This window comes from Suricata suricatta, chromosome 12 (assembly GCF_006229205.1).
Source record: "Suricata suricatta isolate VVHF042 chromosome 12, meerkat_22Aug2017_6uvM2_HiC, whole genome shotgun sequence".
NCBI classification, from domain to species: Eukaryota; Metazoa; Chordata; class Mammalia; order Carnivora; family Herpestidae; genus Suricata; species Suricata suricatta.
Window position 1 is genome coordinate 103,143,942 of NC_043711.1, and position 25,027 is coordinate 103,168,968.

Genomic DNA, 25,027 nt, shown 5'->3' on the forward strand with positions numbered 1-25,027 from the left:
GCACACGAACAATCTCATAGAGGGGAAAAACAAATATTTTTGTTTTCTAGATCTGTGATCATCTTGGGCAATGGAAATTTTTGTTTACGTATTTGAGAGCGAAGGCATGCACACGCGGGGGGAGGGGTAGAGAGAACCCTAAGCAGGCTCTGTGCGGTCAGCGCCATCTCACAGACCGTGGGATGAGGACCTGAGCCTAAACCAAGAGTCAGATGCTCAACCGACTGAGCCACCCAGGTGCCCCAGAAATTTGTTTTTAAATATAGTTCTTACTGGACACATTAGGATATTATAACTTACTCTTTTATCTTTCGTTTTGAGAGAAGGTTCAAGTTCATCATGATTCCTCAAACCTATCCTTAAACAAAAAGATACATTTTTTAAAATAAAAATTAATTAATTTTTAATGTTTATTTATTTTTGAGAGAGAGAGAGAGAAACAGAGTGTGAGTAGGGGAGGGGCAGAGAGAAAGGGAGACACAAAAATCTGAAGCAGCTCCAGGCTCTGAGCTGTCAGCACAGAGCCCGACACAGGGCTCAAACCCATGAACTGTGAGATCATGACCTGAGCTGAAGAAGGCTGCTTAACCGACTGAGCCATCCAGGCGCCCCTAATTTTAATTAATTTAATTACTTGTTCTCTTAAGGTAATGTGCACTGGACAGCTAGACATGGGTCTTCATCCTGGCTCTTTTACCAGCTCACTGTATAATTCTGGCCAAGCTGCTCATCCGCTCTGACCTGGGTTCATTATAAAAATAACAGGTCTGATGAAGGACTGAGTCCTTCCAGCTTCATCATCGGACATGCACAGCTAATGTGCCAAGAACAGAGGACACACGTGTCACTTTCGGGAGTAATGGCCAAAGTGTCCAAAATGTAACGGGGCCATCCTGCCACGAGTGTTCCCAGTACACTAGAACCTCTCACGCAGACTGGGAGGACACACTGAAGAAAAAGAACAATTGAGAAACTTCTTTTACTCTGATCCATCTGATTGTAATAAAAACACCTACAATTTTATTGAATTATCCACACAGGCTTCTGTAGCTGTAGCTTGAAATTCCTGGATCTAGATTGTGAATAAACATTAAAAAAATTTTTCTTAGTGTCGAAATAAGGCAAACATATGTATTAAATAAATATATGAATTCTTGTTTCTATCACTTCCTATCATTAGGTGCATCAATAAAATTAAGCTTACAAAAGTATTTTCACATTTAAGAAGAAAGTTAATACTATAAAATACACTAAAACCAAAGCAAGTAATTGTTTTAAAATGTCTTGTATCAAGAAGGAAAGTGATTTTCTTGGTGTAGTGGTAAGTCCCCCCCTTCCCTAATTAATCATTTTTCTCTACCTCAGCCCAAAAGATTTTAAATGAAACCAAATATACCTAAGTTTGTACAAAATAAGTTTTAAAGTAGTTTAAAATACCTTAAAGCATATCTATAAGAGAATGGAAGCCAAAAAACATACATTGTAATAATACAGTGAATACAAAATAAGTACCAAATTACTAATACAAAATACTGATTTCTAGCTTACTCCAAGTTTTATAACAGGCTCATCAGCTCCATTCAAATTAAAATTGTAAACATCATTCCTGTAAAAATGAAGAGAAATATTAACTTCATTATATAATATTCTTTGTATATGAAGAAACCATAAGATTTATGAAAAATCACTTACAGTGGGCATTCAGAAGTAACATTAACGAAAGTGGTCTTCAGTTGTCTGTAACTTTTTTTCTGAACTTTTTCCTAAATACAGAAGAAGTTTATATACAACATTCAAACTTGTACACTAGTATACTTGGCACAAAAACAATACGTGCAATTGTATGTATTTTCTACCTGTTTCTACTCATGTTTTCTATCTGCAGCGTTCCCTTCATGTAAATGGGATAAAAGTATTAAGCATCCATGCTGATATACGCTTTGAAGACTTAAGTATTAACTAAGAACACAACTGCAAGTGCATCACATACAAAACAGAAGATCCTCACTCTCTAACACGTGCTGCCATTACAGCACATGGGGGTATATGACCTTTTCACTGTTCTCCTAACAAGCTGAACCTCAGTGATTCCAGAATCACGACACAAACACGTTTTTTTTTTTTGACTCATTTGTTTTAAAGTCTTAAATAGAAAACCTCTGGGAGAGACGAAGGCTTATGGAAAATCACCATTAATATCATTAAATGACTGCCTACTAAAAAAGAGATACTCAGAAGTCTAATAAGTTGAAAATATTAAAACTAAATATTCATTTTAGTTGTTACTGTGTTCAATTTTATTATTTATTATGGCTGTTTTATATGTAATTATTTGTATTATTCCACAAAGTTTATCCCTTAATATGTTACTCCTCTGATCGCTTATCTGAGTTACCCTTTCCAATATGATTTTTACCAGCATTTAGATATAGCTGTTAAATTCGTCTATGGTGTGCTAGTGTGTGTAGGTATTACAGAAGACACAAACTAAGCCAAGCTATTAAAAAGGGATACAAAAGTAAGCAAAAGTGTTACACAGGATAGATGATCCTAAACACACTCTAAGAGAAGACAGCAGAGAGAAAAAAGAACTGCAAGAGTGAGTAAAATATCAAAAAGTGGCACAAAGAAATTGGTGTGTAGATTCAGAATTTCTGCCCCTTTGGACTCTGCATCAGGGCACCATGGAAGTTTTCAAAAAGAAGGCAGACTCTGCAGTAAGACTTGCTAGGTGGAATCAGGCCACTTTGGTGACCAGAAGGGTGTGAGAGCATCCTGACAAAGCTCAAAGTTTTCCTAAAGAGGGGAAGGAAAAGAGAATAAACACCTAGGAAACACACTTCGGGGAATTTCAAGTTGTTATGCTTCAACTAAAGGGGACATGTCTAGGGAACTAATACTAGGAAATAAAGACAGACTTGTAAAGGGAGTAGAGAGCCAGCCTAAGTCTGTGCTCAGTAAGCAACAGGAACCAGAGGAATCTGAATAGAATGGCATAGCCTAAGTATGTGCTTTAAAAAGAGAAAAAGCTGGTACTGAATAGAATGGTGGACTGGCAAGAGAAATATTAGAGGCAAAAGAATTACCTAAAGGCCACTGCGATAATCCGGGGATTCAAAACCAGAACTCAAACTAGGAAAAGGAGCTACTGAAGCGGCAGAGGGGGATTTAGGAGGAACATACAGAAGGTGAACCTCAAAACTTGCAATTAAATGGACAGAAAGTAATTGTGAGGAATAATTCAAAGGCAATTGGTATTTTAAGCCTGCATAAATTTTTTTTTTTAACAGAAACACAGACTTAAAAAACACAGGAGATGAGAGTAGCTAGGGAAAAAAATGAAAACAAGGATTTATTGGATCAGATAGCAGAAAGTGTAAATATCACACACATATAAAAGAAGTATTTTTGGAGCACCCAGGCGGCTCAGTCAGTTAAGTGTCCAACTCTTGATTGCGGCTCAGGTCATGATCTCACAGTTTGGGGAAATTGAGCCCTGCATTGGGCTCTGCACTGCCAGCACGGACTCTGCCTGGGATTCTCTCTCTTTCTCTCTCGCCCCCGCCCCCCCCCCGCCATTCTCTCTCTCAAAATAAACTTTTAAAAAAAGGAACTTTTTTTTGAAAAGCAGAACAGAAAGGATTTTGAGTACCTGCCACTAAACTTGAGGTTGTTTAATCCATTTATCAACATGCTGAAAACATTAATTCCATCCTACTGTGCTTCTATTCTTTGTTTACAGTCAAATATCAGAGTTTCACTATATATACATTTGGTGTAGTGAAATAAATGAAGCCTACCTTACTGAGCTGTAGATCAGATTTGCTTGAAAAACCACTATAAAAAAGATTTTGTCAAAATTAAAAAAAGCAACGATCAGTAGACGGTTCTTCATAAAAGCCATGTTACATAAGGTAAAACATCTGGCTCACTAAGTCACACGGCGCACACTGTAAATAGCGGCAGTGTGGCAGGGCTGCCCTCAGGGCCTGTGGCCTCCCTCCCAGCGCACGGAGCCAGGACGGTCAGTGCTAAGCGGAGCCGCGCGCGCGGCTCCAGGGGCCCAGCAATCCGTGACCGTACCTGCGCCAAGCCTGATAATGAGGCCAGAATTACTTTAAACGTGAATTAACCACCTAAAACCTATAAAGAAACATCTTATAATAAGAAAAGACCTAACCTCAGAAAAAAATACATATTTGTTATATGGAAGCAACTCAGCTCATTTCAGTCTCCTATTCCATTAAGCAGCATACACAAATGTATTTAATCTCACTCATCACTAGGCTCATTAAATAAAATCCTAAAATGTCTATAGCCTGAAGACTTATTTATGAAAAGGTATGCTATATCAATATGGTATTTTAATACTTTATAAAGTATGATCACATACAATAATGATTAATTTCAAATTTAGTTCCCTTACTGTATAAACAGCTACTATTTACAAAAGTAAGTAACTAAGTGTTTTCTACTGGAAAGTTCTACTATTTGAGCATGTTCAAAATGAACCTTCTTAAAACTATGAAATAATTTAGTTGTATCTGTCAGAAAAATATTTATGTCTAAAATTTAAGTACATACCCGTCATTCAAAGACTCCTTGAATTTCCTTGTAGACTTCATGTCATCCTTTGGTTTGTATCTCTTATTGAGTTGGTTTATCAAGGATTCCGCTGCATCAGTAAATCCTTTCTCTTTTGACTTTTCTCTCTGAAACAATGGTAAGTTACTTTGAGACTCTTACCAGTCAACCTTCAAAGGAAAATAAAGGCTGAAAGGAACAATTTAAGAAAAATCTGGTTTTATATTTAACTACAAAGAGAAATAAAGGGGTAAAAAATTAGTAAATTTGGGCTTTGTTAGGCATTAAATAACACAGGATAAGAACACAAGAAGCCATGCTAAGTGCTCTGTGGAGATCAAAATAAAAGTGTCTCTCCATGGAAAAATAAATTGTATTAAAAATTTGAGAAAACTAAAAGCTGGTTCTTTGCAGAGAGCAATAAAACTGATATATCTCTAGCCAGCTTAGCTAAGGGAAAGAAAAGAGAAAAGACTGAAATTGCTACAATAGAAATGAAATAGATGCCGTCACTCTTAGACATTAAAAGGCTAATAAAAGGATATTATGAACAACTCTATGCCCACAAATTTGATAATCTAAATCAAATGGACCAATTCCTTGAAAGACAAAAGCTACCAAAATTCAAACAAATCATCTGAATAGGCCTGTATCTATTAAAGAAATTGAATGAATAATTAATACCCTCTAAAACAGAAAGCACCAGGCCCAGATGGTTTCACTGGTGAGTTCTATCAAACACTTAAGGAAGTATTATATACAAAGTTTCCACAATCATCCAGAAGACAAAAGCAGAGGGAATGTGTCCTAACTCATTCTATGAAGCCAGTATCATCTTCACACCCAAATCAAAGACATTATAAGAAGGGAAAATCACAGACTAGTATCTGTCATGAACATGGATGCAAAATCATCAACAAAATATTAGCAAATTATATCAAGTAATGTATATAAAGAATTATATGCCAAAACCTAGTGGTATTTACTCGAGGTATGTAAGTCTTTGACAACATCTGAAGATCAATTAATGTGATCCATCATACCAACAGGCCAAAGAAAAATCATATATCAAGAGATATACAAAAAGCATGTGACAAAATCTAATACTGACCCATTCATGTTAACAATTCTCAGTAAACTAGGAATCAAGAAGAATGTCTTCAGCCTGATAAAGAACATCTTCCAAAAACCAAAATTATAGCTAACATCATACTTAGTGGAGAGAAACCGCACACTTCCCACTAATGTCAGAAACAAGGGAAAGATGCCTGCTCTCACCACTCCTATTCAACATCACACTAGAAGTCCTACCAATGCAGTAAGACAAGAAAAAGAAATAAAAGGTATACAAAATGGAGAGAAAGAAATAAAACTATGTTCACAGATGGCATCACTGTTTGTGTAGGAAAAAAATTCCCCCAAATTAACAAAAATACTCATGAAACTAAAATGCAACTGTGATAGCGCTGCTGAAGGATACAATGTTGATTGCTTTCTTATAAACCAGCAATGAACAACTAGAATTTCAAATGACATTCCATTTACATTAGTATTCCCCCAAAAGAAATACTAAGGTGTAAATCTAACAAAACATGTATAAGACCTATATGAGGAAAGCTATATAACTAATGAAGAGAATCAAAGATTCTAAATAAATGGAGAGAATGTCCAGGTTCATGGATAAGAAGGTTAATATTGTCAAGATGTCACTTCTTCCCAACATGATCTAGAGATTCAATGTAATCCCAACAAAAAGCCGAGCAAGTTATTTTGTGGATATCAACAAAATGATTCTACAATGTATACAGAGAAGAGACTCTGAATAGCCAATATAATGTTGAAGAACAAAGCTGTAAGATCAACACTACCCTACTTTAAGACTTGCTGCAAAGATACAACAATACAGTGTAGTATTGGTGAAAGAACAAAGAGAGTAATAGAAGAGAGCAAACAAGAGCCCAGAAATAAGCTCTCATAGTCATCTGACCTTTGACAAAGGAGCAAAGGCAATGAAATGGAGGACAGTCTTTTCAGCAGATTGTGAGAGAATAACTGCATATCCACAGATCCACATGCAAAAAGAAAAAACCAAAAATGAGTCTAGACAGACCTTAGACCCTTCACAAAAATTAACTCAAAAGGGACCATAGGGGCACCTGGGTGGCTCAGTTGGCTAAGCATCTGACTCTTGATTTTGGCTCAGGTCTTCATTGCACAGTCATTGAGCCTGAACTCCACATCAGGCTCCACTCTGAGCATGGTGTCTGCTTGGGATTCTTTCTCTCTCTGCCTCTCTCAAAATAAGCAATGATTTTTTTTTTTTAAAAGGGGCCATAAACTGAAATGTAAATTCAAACTATAAAACTCCTAGAAGGTAACATAGGAGAAAAGCTAGGTGACCTTGGATTTGGCAATTTCTTTTTATCCATAACACCAAAAGCACAATCCATGAAACACAAAATTGGTAAGAACTTCATTAAAATTAAAAACTTCTGCTAAGTGGAAACACTGTTTAGAAAATGTAAAGATATGCCATAAACAGAAAGAAAATATCTGGAAAACACATCTGCTAAAGAACTTGTATGGGCATACCACAACATACTGTGGGTTTGGTTCTAGATTACAGAGATAAAGTGAGTAATACATTAAAATGAGTCCAATGAACTTGGTTTCCCAGCACATATAAAAGTTATGCTTACACTATACTGTAGTCTATTAAATGTACAATACCATTATGTCTTAAAAAAACAAATTACATACCTTACTTAAAAAATACTTTAATGCTAAAAAATACTAATCATCTGAGTCTTCAGCAAAGGGCAATCTCTTTGCTGGTAGAGGATCTTGCCTCTTCACTGATGGCTACTGACTGGACAGGGTGATGAATGTTGAAGGCTAGGGTGGCCGCAGCAAGAAAACAATGAAGTTGGCTGCATTGACTGACTCACCCTTCCATGAGTGATTTCTGTATAGCATGCAATGCTGTTTGATAGTATTTTACTCACAGCAGAACTTCTTTCAAAAATTAAAGTCCAGGGGCGCCTGGGTGGCTCAGTCGGTTAAGCATCCGGCTTCGGCTCAGGTCATGATCTCACAGTTCATGGGTTCCAGCCCCACATTGGGCTCTGTGCTGACAGCTAGCTCAGAGCCTGGAGTCTGCTTCAGATTCTGTATCTTCCTCTCTCTCTCTCTCTCACCCTCCCCTGCTTGCACTGTCTCTCTCAGTCTCTCAAAAATAAATAAAAAACATTAAAAAAAACAAAAAATAAATAAATTTGTTTAAAAAAAAACAAAACAAAAATTGAAGTCCATTTTCTCAAACGCTGCCTATGCTTTTATCAACTAAGCTTATGTAAGATTTGAAATTCTTTGTGGTCACTCTTCCCAGAGTCTTCACCAAGAGGAGATTCCACCTCAGGGAACCACTTTCTTTGGTCCTGCGTGAGAACCCCTCACCCGGTCAAGCTTGACGATGAGATCACAGCCGTTCCGTCCATCTTCAGGCTCCATCCTAATTCTGGTTTTCCTGCCGCTTCCACCACACCTGCAGCTACTTCGGTACTTCCTCCACGGAAGTCCTAAATACCTCAAAGTCATCCATGTAGGTTGGAATCAACTCTTCCAAACTCCCGGTAATGCTGATAGTTTGACCTCTTTCCATGAATCATAAATGTTCTCAGTGGTGTCTAGAGTGGTGAATCCTTTCCAGGGGTTTTCAATTTAGTTTACTCAGCTCCATCAGAGGACATCACTATCTCTTGCAGCTGTAGTCTTATGAAATGTATTTCTTAAATAGTAAGACTTGAACGTAGAAATTACCCTTTGATCCATGAGCTGCAGAATGGATGTTGTGTCAGCAGGCATAAAAATATTAATTTTGTGTGTATCTCCATCAAAGCTCTTGAGTGACCAGATACAATGTCAGTGGGAAATAATATTTTATTTTTTAAATGTTTATTGAGGGGAGGGACAGAGAGAGAGGGAGACAGAGAATCCCAAGCAGGCTCCGCAGCTGTCAGCACAGAGCCAGATGCGGGGCTCAGCCTCACAAACGGTGAGATCACGACCTGAGCCCAAATCAAAAGCTGGACACTTTAACTGACTGAGCCACAAAGGCACCATGAGAAGTAATATTTTAAAAGGAATAATTTTTTCCTGAGCAGGTCTCAACAGCAGGCTTAGAATACTCAAGAAACCATGCCATAAACAGACATGCCGTCGCGCAGGCTTTGCCGGTCCATTTATAAAGCACAGGCAGAACAGATTTAACATAATTCTTAAGAGTCCTAGGATTTTTTACAACATCAAATGAGCACTGACTTCAACTTTAGATCACCCGCTGCTTTAGTTCCTAACAAAAGGGTCAGTCTGTCCTTTAAAGCTCTGATGACATACATTGGGTTGTCTCTAGCTGTGCAAGTCCTAAATGATATCTTTTTCCCATAGAAGGCTACTCTGTCAACACGGACAACCTGCTCTTGAACGCAGCCACCTTCACTCCGCACGCCATTTTGGCTGGACCTTCCGGAGAGCGCGCGGCAGCTTCCCCGCCAGCACCTGCTGCTCCACCTGCACCTGCATGTTAGGCAGACGGCTCCTTCCCTGCACCTTCAGGAATAAGCTTCACGAACCCGCCTCGGCCGGCTTCAAACTTCCCCTCTGCAGCTTCCTTACCTCTCTCAGCCTTCATAAAATTGAAGGGAGTTGGGGCCTTGCTCTTAATTAGGCTTTGGCTTAGGAGAATTTTGTGGCTGGGTGGAGCGTCTATCCAGGCCACTGGCTAACACAGTTGGGCAGTAAAACAGTTTCACAAGAGGCTAGGCTTTTTGCCTGTCTCAGCTTTCCGCGTGCCTTCATTACGCTTAATTAGTTTTGACTTTCACTTCAAGTGAGAGACGTTTGCCAGGCTGTGCTAGGGTTATTAACTGGCCTAATTTCAGTGCTGCTGTGTCTCAGGGACTAGGGAGGCCTGAGGGGTAGGGGGAGAGACGAGCGGACGGCCAGTGGAGCGGTCAGAAATACACAGTTGTTATGTTTGCCATCTTATCTGGGTGTGGGTGGGTTGCTGCACCGCAAAACAATTACGGTGGTAACATCAAAAAACAATGATCACCGACCACCATAACTAATCATAATGAAAAACTCTGAAACATGAAAGTTACCAAAATGTGACAGAGACGAAAGCAGGCAAACGCTGTTGGACAGACAGCACACACACTTGCCCCGCACAGGGTTTGCCACAGACCTTCAATTTGCAAAAAGCATATTATCTACAAAGTGCAGTAAAGCCTGGCATGCCTGTATCCAAATTATACAAACTGCTGTTAGTATTCAACAGTAACAATGAACCCAATGAAAAAATGAGCACCAGATCTGAACAGACAATGCACCAAAGACATCCAGAGGGTAAATAAAAATACCAAGAAATGCTCAAAATAATTGGCCATGAGAGAACTGCAAATTAAAATAAGATACCACCAAGCACATATAACAATAGTTAAAATCCAAAACACTGACAACACCCAATATTGGCAAAGATGTGGACCAACAGGAGCTCTCTGATCTGTTGCTCAGAAGGCAAACACAGTACAGCCACTTTTCCCACTTGTGGGAGACATGCGGCTTCTTACAAAACTAAACATACTCTAGCCACACGCCCCGGCAATCACGCTCCCCAGTATTTTCCCGAATGAGCTGGAAGCTCATGTCCACATAAAACCCACACGGGAGTGTTTAGAGGAGCTCTATCCACGACGGTCAAACCACTGAAGCAGCCAGGGTGTCCTGCGCCAGGCGAGCAGAAGCGTCCCGCACAGCACGTAATGGAATATTATTCAGCTGTAGAAAGAAGTGAGCTGTCCAGCCAGGAAGAGATGTGGAGACACGTCATGGCAAATTGCTAAGTGAAAGACACCAGCTGAAAAGACGACGTACTATATGGTTCCAATTCTATGACATTCTAGAAAAGGCAAACTACCATAGAGACAGCAAAAAGATCAGTGATCAACATGAATTTTAGGAGGGAGGCAGCAGAGGGGAATTTCAGGACAGGAAAACTATTTTGTATGAAAATGTAATGGTGGGCCCATGCTGCTGTGCATCCGGCAAGCCATACAGAACATACGACACAACGAATGAACTCTAACCTAACCTATAGGCTTTAGTCAGTAACGATGTAATGATACTGATGCATAATTTGCAACCCACGTACCTACTGATATAAGACGTAATGATAGGAGAAACTGGGGTGTGGGTGAAGGGGTATATGGGAACTCTGTATACTTATACACTTGAAACTGCTCTAAAAAGTCCTATTATTTTAGGGGCACCTGGCTGGCTCAGTTGGTAGAACATATGACTCTCGATCTTGCGGTTGTGAATTCAAGCTTCACATTGGATGCAGCAAGTACTTAAAAAAAAAAAAAGAAAAAATAATATGACTTCAAAAATTGAAGGACTAGAAAGAATTATTATCTATATAATTTTAGGTCATTTGACTAAAAGAAAACTTCTTCTCTAAATATATGAGTTGTCTGGACTTTAGTTTTACTTTTCTCTGAGAATCAGGCATATTTTTTTAAATTATGGTAGAACACAACATAAAAATAAATGTAAAATTCACTATTTTAACTATTTTTAAGTTCATAGGTCTATTTTGTTGTTTTTTAAGGTTTACTTGGAGAGGGAGCATGCAGAAAGAGAGGGAGAAAGAGAATCCTAAGCAAGCTCTGTGCTGTCAGTGAGCAGCCTGACACGGGGTCCCTTTCCTGAACCGTGAGATCATGACCCTATTCAAAATCAAGAGTCAAATGCTCAACTGACTGAGCTATCCAGTTGCCCCCAAGTTTACGTTTTTATATGTAATATAAAGATAGCAAGTACTACTTACTATCTCTTCTTGAGATGACTTTACTTGGCTTAAAAATATAGCAAAAATAAACTTCACATAAAATAGTGCATGTATGACTTAAGAACTTGAAACATAATTAGAGCCAGTTTGGGAAATTCAGACACTGTGCTACAGAGGTTCTATCTCTCTGGATGAATCCAGTGAACAGGAAGCAGAGTCAGACGCCTACTGTAGAAGAGAGCCATCCACACGCACGGGTGGCAGAATGTCTTGATAATAACACAGGGGAAGACAGATAGGAACTTCTGAAGTTTCCTAACTGAATTTAAAAAAAAATCAGAGCACAGCTTAGAAGAGATGATCAGTTTCCATGCTCCCAGGAAAAAATGAATGACTAGCTCAAGAAAATTCTGTGAAATAATTCTAAATTCCAAAGAAATCAGTTTAAAATAAGAACTCAGCACTCAGACAAAAAGCACGCGCTTTCCGTGGGTCTAAAGGAACCAAACAGCAGGTAAGACTGGAAAGAAGAGCAGCTGCTCAGAAAGACGAAAGCCCCCAAAGGATCTGTTCAAGGAAGAAAGTAGCCAAATTAGGCAAAGTGAAATACAGATTAAAGACAAAATCAAAAAGCTGGTTGAGACAAATGAAATAATATCTAATTATAAAAGAACAATCACAAACTAGCTATTAAGTATCTCATTTGCATACTGAGATGCTCCAATGCACAAACATTTCACGTCAACACTAGAAACGTGGCTAGCCAGGTGTTAAGACCAGTCTGGACGATACATGAAAGCAGAAGCCTATAAAACCTGGCTCCTCTGAGGAGCAGTGAGAAATGGATTGTGTTGCTGGCAATGGAAATGCATTCTAATTACAAAGGTTTCTTCATCTGCATCTTGATAGCAATGACAAGAAAAAGATTTATGGTAACTGCTACAGAAGTAAACTTTCAGTCTAAAGTCTGGTGCAGCTCAAACTTTCCTAGAGATGTCCTACAGAGGATTAATCTGAAGGAGAAGGTAAAGACTCCAAAGGGGAGGAGTGACAAGACAGAGATTGACTCCTGCATTCCACCCACCTCTTTTCTTGAGAAATCTTGTCACACTTTAATGCAACACTTCAAGAAATGTTTCAGACACTACTATGTGCAAAACTGCTAGGCCATCCATGCAGGATAACAATGAATAAAACACAGTCTTTACACTCTACAAGGTTAAAGCAGGAGGAAATAAAACACACAGCCATGCATTAAAGGAAGACGAGCACCACGAGAGGACCACTGTACACACCCACGCTCCGAGCACCTGCAGGGCGGAGGGAAGGGAAGCCAGCAGGAGACAAGGAGCTGCAGGCTCGGTCATGCCGCACCTGTTTACACACCTGCCCCGGACAGCGGGCACACTGGGGGGGCTTGCGCTAGGACGAGGGGAGGGGTTCGGGAGGTGCTCACTCTCAGACTGGGGACCCGGACTAAGGAACCCTTAAGGTCTCACAGATGTTAAATCTGCAGCAATCCCTCAAGTTCTGTCACTGTCTTATTACGTAGGCATATAAGTATGCAGAAACCAAACCCACTGAAAGCTCACCATTTTTTTTGGTTCCAGATCCCAGGAATTAAATTTAGATGTTAATCTTTTCCCTGATTTTCTATGACTTTTCATATTTTTTCCAGGAGAAGGGCTTTTGTCACAAACAGCAGTCTTCACATCTTTAGACAGTATGTACTTCTTCCTGTAGATCAGGGATTCTTCAACCGTCTTATTTAGGAGAACTGATTTAAGAGTCGTTTCAGATTCAATACGCCAATCATTTTGCTTGGTATTTTCAATATTTTTCTGCTCTGAAAGTTGAGGATGATTTAGTTGTTGCTGATTGTCTCCTTCGCAAACTCCTTCTTCTACTGTATCTATTTCGTTATGGTGCATTGTCTTTTTCTTATATTGCACCTTTTCTGTTTCTTCACAATCATCAGATATTGAAGAGGATGATTTTTGTGTAGTAAGTTTTTTGTTGATAACAATATCTAGTGGAGAAATAAAAAATTAATCCTTATTAGCTTAATAACTGGTAATACATAGATTTGTTAAAATCAAAGACATTAGACACTTCAATAAGTATTTCCCTGCACTACTATTATATAGAGAGAAAACGATGCTTCACCTTGATTGGATGTGTCACCTGCTCTTCTGTTATTACAGAGAGTAATATTTGTCACAGGTGCCCAACATGACCACTTGGAGTTCATTTTATTTCCACATATGTCGTCCAAAACACCAGATGACCTGGAAAATAAAATAACTCACTTAACATATCACAAAACATTAGTCCATGACTCTAACTTTAGACCTTGACATTTACTTAGTCAATGCTTATTGATAGCAACTTGTTAATAGTGATGTATGAAAATATTTTGGTAAGTCATGATGAAAATTAAAATTTACTATATAATTAATGAGATTAAAATTATGATTAAAGAAGTTCTACTATTGCTACTATTTGATATCTACCTAGGTGTATCTCATATATCTTACATGTACTATAATGCATTTAAACAGGTTAAATTTCTTCACAGTCACACTTTATTATTTTAAAAATCCCATTCATCTTAAGTCTCTCAATTTGAAAAACAGTGATACTGGCTGCTATGAAAAACACACAGACTATTCCCCATTGTGCAATCACAGTAACACATGTGATGATCGGTGCTATAGCCAATGCTACCTTCTCAGAATATATAGGCCTTTTCTTTTAAATGTATTACATTCATCTAAAACAACATTAATATATGCTAACTTATTTGATGGTTTTCTCATACTCACACAGATTGATCTATTTTTCTCACTGTCTGCGAATCAGGAACAGTATCCTGCAGTTCATCTAAATAAAACCAAAATTATGGCATTTTCAGTTCTGTATGCAGCTGGCAGAGTAAAATGGGAGTCGGTATACAATCTGATCAAGGTTCACATATTAGGAAGAAGAGACTGATGTTCCTGGAAACAGAGCCTGTAGGATATTTTCCTGTAACCTCTAAGTTCCTAAATGCATAAAGCCAAATGCACTCCTTATAAATCTGTCTTTTCAATGAATGGGCTAACTAAGAAGTTAAAGAGGAAATTAAAAAGGACATGGAAGTCAACAAAAATGATAATACCACCCAAAACCTCTGGGACGCAGCAAAGGTGGTCATAAGAAGGAAGGATATAGCAATCCAGGCCTTCCTAAAGAAGGAAAAAAGGTCTCAGATACAGAACCTAACCTTACACCTCAAAGAGCTGGAAAAAGAACAGCAAATAAAACCCCGAACCAGCAGAAGACAGGAAATAAAGATTAGAGCAGAACTCAATGCTATCAAAATCACAAAAACAGCAGAACAGATCAATGAAACCAGAAGTTGGTTCCTTGAAAGAATTAACAAAATTGATAAACCACTAGCCAGTTTAATCAAAAAGGAAAAGGAAAGGACCCAAATAAATAAAATGAAGAATGAAAGATGAGAGATCAAACCAACACAGAAATAAAAAATAATAGAATATTATGAGCAATTATATGCCAATAAAATGGGCAATCTGGAAGAAATGGACAAATTCCTAGAAACATATAAACTACCAAAACTGAAACAGGAAGAAATAGAGAATGTGAACAGACCCATAACCAGTAAAGAAATTGAATTAGTAATAAAAAATCTCCCAAAAAACAAGAGTCCAGATGGGCCAGATGGCTTTCCAGGGGAATTCTACCAAACATTTAAGGAAGAGTTAATAGCTATTCTCTTGAAGCTGTTACAAAAAATAGAAATGGAAGGCAAACTTCCCAACTCTTTCTATGAAGCCAGCATTACCTTGATTCTAAAACCGGACAACGATCCCACTAAAAAGGAGAACTATAGACCAATTTCCCTGATGAACATGGATGCAAAAATCCTCAACAAGATATCAGCCATCCGGATTCAATAATACATTAAAAAAAATTATTCACCACGACCAAGTGGGATGTGTACCTGGGATGCAGGGCTGGCTCAACATCTGCAAAACAATCAAGGTGATTCATCACATCAGTAAAAGAGAGGACAAGGACCTCTCAACAGATGCAGAAAAAGCATTTGACAAAATACAGCATCGTTTCTTGATAAAAACCCTGAAGAAAGTAGGTATAGAAGGATCATACCTTGAGATCATAAAAGCCACATAGGAAAGACTCACCACTAATATCATCCTCAACAGGGAAAGTCTGAGAGCTTTCCTACCCTAAGATCAGGAACACGACAGGGATGTCCACTCTCACCACTGTGATGCAACACAGTATTAGAAGTCTTAGCCTCAGCAATTAGACAACACAAAGGAATAAAAGGCATCCAAATCAGCCGGGAAGAGGTCACACTCTGACTCTTCACTGATGACATGATACTCTATATGGAAAACCCAAAAGATTCCATGAAAAAACTGCTAGAACTGATCTAGGAATTCAGCAAAGTGGCAGAATAGAAAATCAATGCACAGAAATCAGTTGCATTCCTATATACCAACAATGAGGCAGCAGAGAGAAATCAAGGAATCTATCCCATTTACAATGGCATCAAAAACCATAAAATAACTAGGAATAAATCTAACCAAAGAGGTGAAAAATCTATACACTAAAAACTATAGAAAGCTTATGAAAGAAATAGAAGACTCCTTCTCCCAAAAAGGAAAAATATTCCATGCTCCTGGATAGGAAGAACAAATATTGTTAAAATGTTAATATTACCCAAAGCAATCTACGTATTCAATGCAATCTCCATGAAAATAACACCAGCCTTCTTCACAGAGCTAGAACAAACAATCCTAAAATTTGTATGGAACCAGAAAAGACTCCGAATAGCCAAAGTAATATTGAAGAAAAAAACCCAAACGGGAGGCATCACAATCCCAGCCATTAGCCTCTACTACAAAGCTGTCATCGTCAAGACAGTACAGCACTGGCACAAGAACAGACACTCAGATCAATGGAACAGAATAGAGAACCCAGAAATGGACCCACAAATGTATGGCCAACTCATCTCTGACAGAGCAAGAAAGAATATCCAATGGAATAAAGATGTTCTGTTCAGCAAGTGGTCCTGGGGAAACCAGACAGCAACATGCAGAAAAATGAACCTGGACCACTTTCTTACACCACATACAAAAATAAACTCAAATGAAAGACCTAAATGTAAGACAGGAAGCCATCAAAATCCTTGAGGAGAAAGCAGGCAAAAACCTTCGTGATCTTGGTCATAGCAACTTCTTACCTGACATGTCTCCAGAGGCAAGGGAAACAAAAGCAAAAATGAACTATTGGGACCTAATCAAAATAAAAAGCTTCTACACGGCAAAGGAAACGATACACAAAACTAAAAGGCAACTGATGGAATGGGAGAAGAGATCTGCAAACAACATATCAAAGGGTTAGTATCCAAAATCTATAAGGAACTTAATCAAACTCAACACCCAAAAAACAAATAATCCAGTGAAGAAATGTGCTAAAGACAGGCACAGACATTTCTCCAAAGATGACATCCAGATGCCAACAGACACATGAAACAATGCTCAACGTCACTCATAATTGGGCAAATACAAATCAAAACCACAATGCAATGCCACCTCAAACCCATCAGAATGGCTAACATTAATAACTCAGGCAACAACAGATGTTGGCAAGGATGCAGAGAAAGAGACTCTCTTTGGCACTGCTGGTGGGCATGCAGACTGGTGCAGCTGCTCTGTAAAACAGTGTGGAGGTTCCTCAAAAAATTTAAAATAGAACTGCCCTATGACCTAGCAATTGCACCAGTAGGTACTTATCCAAAAGATACAGGTGTACTGTTTCAAAGGGATATACGTACCCCAATGTTCACAGCAGCACTATCAACAGCCAAAGTGTGGAAAGAGCCCAGATGTCCATCGACGGATGAACGGATAAAGAAGATGCGGTGTATATATACAATGGAGTATTACTCGGCAATCAAAGAGAATGAAATCTTACCATTTGCAACTACGTGGATGGAACTGGAGGGTATTATGCTAGGTAAAATTAGTCAGAGAAAGACAAATATCATACGACTTCACTCATATGAGGACTTTAAGATACAAAACAGATGAACATAAGGGAAGGGAAGCAAAAATAACATAAAAACAGAGAGGGGACAAAACATAAGAGACTCTTAAATATGGAGAACCAACAGAGGGTTACTGGAGGGTTTGTGGGAGAGGGGATGGGCTAAATGGGTAAAGGGCATTAAGGAACCTACTCCTGAAGTTATTGTTGCACTATATGCTAACTAACTTGGATATAAATTTTAAAAATTTAATAAAAATTTTAAAAATAAATCTTTCTTTTATAAGTCAATGAAAGTGGAATTAAAGAAAAATATAAAGAGAAAAATATGAAGAGAATAAATATATATATATTTTTTAATAGAGAAAGTGAAATTTTTAAAAGTACTTACTAAAATTTTGGTTTGGGAACTCAGTGTCATTTTCTGTCTTCTCTGCAACTTTAGCTGCGTTGACTTGCTATAAAACATAGGGGACATATTAGTGTTAATTTAAACAAAGTATCATATGAAAACAACCCTTAAAAGTCACAGTGTTAATGTTTAAAACCTTTCAAATAACTTTGCCTTGCTATTAAAAGTCGGATAGCCATCTACTCTTTCATAACGATGATGCCCATTTCAGAATATTGCTTATCCTAAAACACAGGAAAGCCATTTTCCTTGCAGACGAGGCAGAAGATCATACGAATTTTCCGACCTCACCCACGGCTAGGGCAGTGACTCAGCTTCCATCTGTAACGGACAATTTGTAGAATCGCCACGGCCCATCTACCGCTGCCGATCCCAGTCTGCGCCTGTTCTGTCTTTCTACTAACATACCTAAATGATTTGGAAGTTATGAAATCTTAAAGGATTCAGTAAAGTTGTGGCCATTGGGCAGGTAACTTCTTGCCTATACCAAGCTTCCCTCTTTCCATAGCCACAGATACACATGTACTCTGATCAAATAAAAACCCGCCATCACTATTGGAAAAACATACCCTACAGGCTAAGACATTGTGCCTCTTCCTGCCTGTCTCCCCTACCGAAACTAGCCAGTGGGTCTCTAAGCCGGGCGAAGAGCAGTGTGAAAATGTGCCCGCACGTTTGGTTGTCACGACGACAAGCAAGCACAGGCCTGGACCCCCAGGACCGAGCTACGCCACTGAACAACAGTGCCTGGATTAAGGAACACTTGGCTTGAAAATCTGAACAATCCCTTTTGACTGTTTTCTTAGTATCTTCAACCCTTGTCCCACTTATCATTCTGCCACATACCATTTCATTTCTTTTAACCCACCACTCTTCTTCTTTACTGCAATACCAAGGCTATTCGCTTTGCTGGAGAAAATTGTACAGATTTCTGAACTAATACATATGATAATATTCAGTCTTAAATTTAAAAGGCCTTCAACCTTGCCTAACACCTTTACTTACTCTTCACTCTCTCCATTATCTCTTAGAAGCTATTCCAAATCTTTACACGGCTCTGAGCCCTCTCCTAAAAGATATCGTCATTAGAAATTCACCATGCTCACCTCTCACTTCAGAGAAAACAGAAGCTATTAGGTGTTCCTCATCTGCAAACTTAACTTATTTGTATCTGATTACCTCCTATATCTCCCAAGAAAAAAGTTTCTTTTACCTGTTCTCTTAAATACTCGTATCTACTCTTAAAGAGCACCTCCTGACCTGCACTCCGCCCTCCAGCTCTGGGGTTAGGCACCTGCCCCTCCACTAGGCTCCTGCTGCCTCCTTTATGTACAATCCGAGAATGTTTACACAATGGTTACGAGGGGTTCTATGGTGTAATGGTGAGAATGTTTACACAATATTCTACTTGTCTTATTAATTTGGTCTAATTTCCAAACTAGACTTTGAGATACTTAAAGGACAGAGTCCACCTGTAGCTTACATTTCTAGCAGACATGTATCATAAACTAAAGAATGATGGCAAGCGAATTTCTCCTACTGAACACATAAAGTTATATTGAATGGATATTTCTAAGTTTTACTGGTAGCACAATAAATAAAAGTCAGAAGGATTGACTTTTGAGAATAAGTCATATATATGTGTGTACACATGCATACATAAAGTAATACTTGAAACGGATACTACTTGCAAAAGAAATTAGCTCAAGATGTATTTCTACAATAACTTGATAAAATTAATTTTTTTAAATGTGGTCAAAGTAAAATTACTTTGTCTGTATCGTCTCTACTCCTTCTTCCTTCAGATGGTCTGGAGGCATGGGGTTCCACACTGTCCACCCCACTTCTGGGTGTTTTAGGAATATCAGGTTTTTCTGCAGAACTCATCATGTGCAGCGGTGGTTTAATTCTTCTTCTTCGTGGTGTTGCTAAAAAGGAGGACAAAGAACTACTATATTTGTAGGGTTTTAAACATTGGATACTTCAGGGCATCTGTGTGGTGCCATTGGTTTAGCGACTGACTCTTGGTCTCAGCTCAGGTCATGATCTCACAGTTTGCGAGTTCAAGCCCCATATCAGGCTCTGTCTGCACTGATAGTGTGAAGTCTGCTTGGGATTCTGTCTCCTTCTCTCAGCCCCTCCTCCGCTTGTGCTGTCTCTCAAAATACATTAAAAAAATTAAAAATTGCTATTACTGAGGCACTTTTTAGATGAGGAATGTAAAACAGGGAGGTGCTGGGATGGGTCCCAGACTTCTGGTTTAGATGAGTAAGAGGATACAGCTGCCATTTACCAAGGTAAAAAAATGGACAAAAACCCAGCAGGGAGAGTGGAAAGATCAATTTATTTGGCCCCTGTTGAATTGAGGAGCTGTTGGACATTAGACAATTGCCCACTAGGCAACTGGATTTTGGGAATAGAAGGTCACTATTAAATTGTTATAATGACTAATAAATGAGATTATTTTATAGCAGCTACTACATGACATTATTTTTTAAATTTTTATTTAGCTCTCAGCGTGTGCCAGGCAGGTTTCACAGTGCTCCTTACTGAATGAATGATTTTTATTTTGTCTCCTAAAAAACTTGGTGAGGTAGACACTTCAGTTCCACTTTCTAAAAAGACAACCGGTTCTAAACGTCCCTGGAGGACAACCTGGGACACACACCTGAAAGCAGGGACACAGGGCTCGGCTGCTGGGCTGCGGCCGCTCCCTGTACACCACAGGGAGTTGGTAGTGCTGGGGACTAGTATTTTGAATAATGTCTTTATGTTAATACCCATTATACCTTTCTTAGAAGTTTTGAAATCTCTTGACAATTAGAAGGCATTTGTAGTTTGTATTTTAACAATTTCCATATCTCTACCTTATCCTCTGTGTAAATTACATCCCCAGAATATCTCTGAATTAAAAAGGCCTGCTTTGAAGATCCAATAATGTCTGTAGTTCGTGAGTTCGAGTCCCACATCAGGCTTGCTGCTGTCGGTGCAGAGCCCGCTTCAGATCCTCTGTCCCCCTCTCTCTGCCCCTCCCCTGCTTGTGCTACACACACACACACACACACACACACACACACACACACACACACACACACACACACACACAGATGTATGTTAGAAGTCTTCCAAGAATATAGAACTTACGTGTGTTGGTTAAAAGCACTGGACTTCTCACCGTGTATCTATCTGTACCAGGAACAATCATTGATGCTTCAGACATTTTTCTTTTGCTAGGAGTAGTTATCTGAAACCACGAGAAGCAGTCACAGTAAACACACATTCTCTTTTGAAATGAAATATCCTAGAATTTTATTCATTAACATTCACCTTGACTACACAGAAAAGATATATGGTATTTTATAAATGACCCCATATCAAGAAATTTCTATTCTAGGCTGACTTGAAAGGTTCTATCCTAAATATCTGGTATTGAATGGGTTGCCAAAACAAGGAATGTTGTTTTAAAAAGTATTTATAAAGGGACACCTGGGTGCCTCAGTTGGTTAAGCATCTGACTCTTGGTTTCTGCTCAGCTAATGATCTCGTGGTTTGTGAGTCTGAGGCCTGCATCAGGCCCCACGCTGACAGCACAGAGCCTGCTTGGGACTCTCTCCCTCCCTCTCTCTATGCCCCTTCCCTGCTCGCGTGCTGTCTCTCAAATACAGTTCTTTAAAGTATTTGGAGAGCATCCAGACATTTGGAGCACAGCGCCTTCATCCACCAGCTGGTAAGATTTTACTGACCCAGAGTGTAGCTTACAACCAACGCCTTGGCTTCTTACTCCATTTCCGTGCATGATGTCTGAATACACACTTAGCAAATTTGCTCGTGAATGCTTTCATAATGTTTAGCATTCTTCAAAACTTTCACACATTTTTAAAAATTGTATTAATAATCTGCGAAGACCACATTGACTTTGGACTAAAAGCAGCTACAGGAATTCAGAGGTTTAGCAGCACAGGAGCCAGGGGCTCCAATAAAGACGTGCATTTTCTAACTTCCTTCTGGAAAGACAGGACAGAGGGAGGCAAGCAGGGGCAAGGGCTGCAGGAACAGGGGCTTCAGGGAGAGTCCCGTAAAGGACCAGATAACACCAAAGGACAGTAATACCAACATGCCAAAGTGTATGGGGGGAGCCTGTGAGAGTTCCAGTTGCCTAAGGGTAAGAAATTAATAAAAATAAAAACAGGAAAAGGTCTGTGAAGAAGTGAAAATTAATCAAGGGCACTTTAAATGGGGAAAAGTAAAATAAGGACACGCAGCACGAATGACTGTAGAGAGGCAAGAATTAGTGTGACATAAGAAGCAGTAAAGCAACTAACCTCACTTGTACAGCGGTATTTAGAGTAAAAGGAGATTGTCGAAGGAACCAGAACCGAGTCCAAGTTTAGATGTGGGAAGGTAAACACAGAGAGCACAAAGCTGTCCGAACAGAAGCAGCTCCCAGGACACCACGCGGGGTAGCTCACAGGCTGGAGCCATGGCGGCAGGAGCAACGAGGGGGTGGCCGCACAGAGCCAGGTGCGGGGGGATGAGCAATGGTGAGCGGAGGGAGGAGGAGAGGACTTGAGGCCGCTCTGAAAGAACGTGCTAGTACTACGTCGGTTCTAGGCGTGCAGGGGCGGGGGCTGGACTCGGGACGCCATCTGCACATTCACAGTAACCTTACTGAAGTTTGGAGACGCATGCAAATTTCATGCAAAAGATAAAAGAGTTGGAAGTCAGACGTCAGGAAAGGACTCGAAGAGACACCTGAAGCGGGAGGGCCCGGCAGCACTCTGAGGACAGGTCTGGGGCCTGTCAAGAGTTCCCACCGGGCACGGGAGGGAATCTCCGTAAGGGAGAAGGCTCGAACCCGCTCAGGGGGCCGAGGCGTGCTTTTAGAGCAAATCTACATTTAGTACGTAGGGAGAGAGGGTATCTCTAATGTAGTGACAGAAGTCGGAAGAGAACTAAAATGCTCGCGGGAATCGAAGGGGGATGGCACAACACGAAGACAGGGCCGTCAGCCTTGTCGGGTCACAGCGAGGGAAGAAGGCCCAGCACTGGTTCTGTTGCACGGGGCCCGGAGGGGAGTCTCCACGGAGCCGAAGAAGTGGACGCTTGACTTTCTGGCCTTGTGCGAAGAGCGCGCGCTGCATCACAGACTTGTATTCTTCCTACAGGCCAAGTGCAAATCCAAAACGGGGGTAAACGGGCCAAGCGGCGGCCACCTCCGTACACACCTCTAATCGGGAGCTGACAAGCGAAGAGCACACTTGTCCTCGCCCTCTCTCCCGACACGCAAACGCAACGGCTAAGGCACTAGCTTTTGTTTGCGTGTGTACAAGGCAGGGGAAACTGCTCCGAAATGTCACTGATGAAGACCCTTATGGTAAACTCTAGAGGCTTTTCTCTATAATTATATGTAGCAATGATTTGATCTATGCCCTTTTATAAACAACTATTTGACACCACATTTACCTCAGGCTGACTAGTCTTGCTGCTCCCTTGAGTACTGTTTTTGATACCTTTCAGAGGTTTAGCAAATTCCTTTTGGGAGTTAGGTTTTTCTTTCAAACTAATGAGTTCCTCATCCATGGGTGAGATTTGACTTTCTGGCACCAGAATCTGTTGGAGAGAATGCGGAAAAAAGTATTTCAAACTGCAAACCACATAAACTACTCAAAAATCACCGGAGGTCTTAATCAATGCTCATTCGTCCCGCACTTGTATCAATTCCCTGTCCTCCATCTGTGTACTTCGTCCTGCAAACTGACCCAGCCAAAAGCATCCATGTTTTCGAACGTCGATAGACAGGAAACAAACTTTGGCATTAGAGGCAGGACATATTCTTCTAATTTTTAAAGTCGCCAAAATGGTACTAATATCTTCTGTTCTAAAACATATTATCATTAACATATTTTAAAAAATCCTCTACATCTCACTGGGGCCCTGCAGATGCTGAGACAACATACTTTTCAGATGCGCACCCTCCAGCATCAGGCTGGCTGTCACGTGCGTCCCGCTTAGCCCAGTGATGACAGTCAAGTAGGTCAGACACGTACCTGCGAGCCATGCGCATCAAACAGTATATGCACAGATGTTTTGGCAACTGAAATCCCTTGTTTTCTGGTAAATTCCTAAAATTAAATTAAAGTGATGTCATTTTCTCTCAGTTCCTTCCATTTTAATGCAACTTTTCCTGTTTCCTTTCAAAACTGTCAAATCACCCGAAACCGTTATTTCACATCTGTAAGTGCCCTCTCAGGGACTCCGCAGCGGCTCCGAGCTACTCGGTCTTCGCCGCCATTCTGGCGAGGGTCCCGCAGGAACAGGCTCTTTATTTTTCTCCATAAATCTTTCCCACTGCTGTAAACTGGATGTGTTCCCCCCAAAATTCACATATTGAAACCTAATCCTTAAGGTGATAATATTAAGAGGTAGGGCCTCTGGGAGGTGAGTGGGTCATCCCAGCAGGGCCCTCATGAATGGGATCAGGGCCCTTACGAGACCCCAAAGACTCCTTCTCCCCCTTCTGCCACGTGAGGACAGCGAGAAGACAGCCACTGTGAGCCAGGAAGAAGTCTGCCGGCACCTGGCCTTGGATTTTAGCTTCCAGAACCAGGAGAAGACAATGCGTGTCTTTTAAACCACCGAGTCCACGGCGTCTCCGCCACTGTGGCCCGCACAAGCAAGACATGTTCTCCCCACGCTTGCCGACGGGGTCTCTCCCTCAACTTAACACGGACTATCACCTTACTAACTCATGATGTCTCCCACAATTCTAGAAAGCACCTTATCTAAATTACATGCATTGGCTTCCAAAGCCATTTCAAACCCCATCTCCAAAGCCTTTTCTTCAAATCTCTTAATGAGCATTCTCTTTCCTCAACTTCTGTACCCCATTTTCCCTATGCCACTTATTTACTTCTTCTGAGGTATAGTCTGTAATTCTCACAATGTTTACTATCTTAAAAACAGGGTTTTGTCTCAAGTCACTTTTTAAAACACCCAGCAGGAATTTATTAAATGTTTTAAGTACTGCAGCTGATTTTGCGATCTGAGATTCTAACAGGTGTCTCAAAGATCTGGCTAACAACCTGAAGGCTATTCCACAA

General features: G+C 40.0%; 1 protein-coding gene across 1 annotated transcript in view; it reads right to left on the reverse strand.

Annotated features, from left to right (window-relative positions):
- SYCP2 (synaptonemal complex protein 2) overlaps window positions 1-25,027 on the reverse strand; it is a 60,882-nt gene that overhangs the window by 14,081 nt on the left and 21,774 nt on the right. Inside the window, exons 12-25 of the mRNA XM_029918773.1 lie at window positions 23,975-24,049; window positions 23,391-23,537; window positions 21,072-21,171; window positions 19,698-19,855; window positions 17,907-17,973; window positions 14,260-14,317; window positions 13,601-13,722; window positions 13,027-13,463; window positions 4,585-4,712; window positions 3,801-3,837; window positions 1,693-1,763; window positions 1,549-1,606; window positions 1,017-1,072; window positions 301-358 (exon numbers count right to left, since the gene is read on the reverse strand). Coding sequence (XP_029774633.1) covers window positions 301-358; window positions 1,017-1,072; window positions 1,549-1,606; window positions 1,693-1,763; window positions 3,801-3,837; window positions 4,585-4,712; window positions 13,027-13,463; window positions 13,601-13,722; window positions 14,260-14,317; window positions 17,907-17,973; window positions 19,698-19,855; window positions 21,072-21,171; window positions 23,391-23,537; window positions 23,975-24,049 — 1,572 coding nt within the window. The remainder of the gene's footprint in view (window positions 1-300; window positions 359-1,016; window positions 1,073-1,548; window positions 1,607-1,692; window positions 1,764-3,800; window positions 3,838-4,584; window positions 4,713-13,026; window positions 13,464-13,600; window positions 13,723-14,259; window positions 14,318-17,906; window positions 17,974-19,697; window positions 19,856-21,071; window positions 21,172-23,390; window positions 23,538-23,974; window positions 24,050-25,027) is intronic.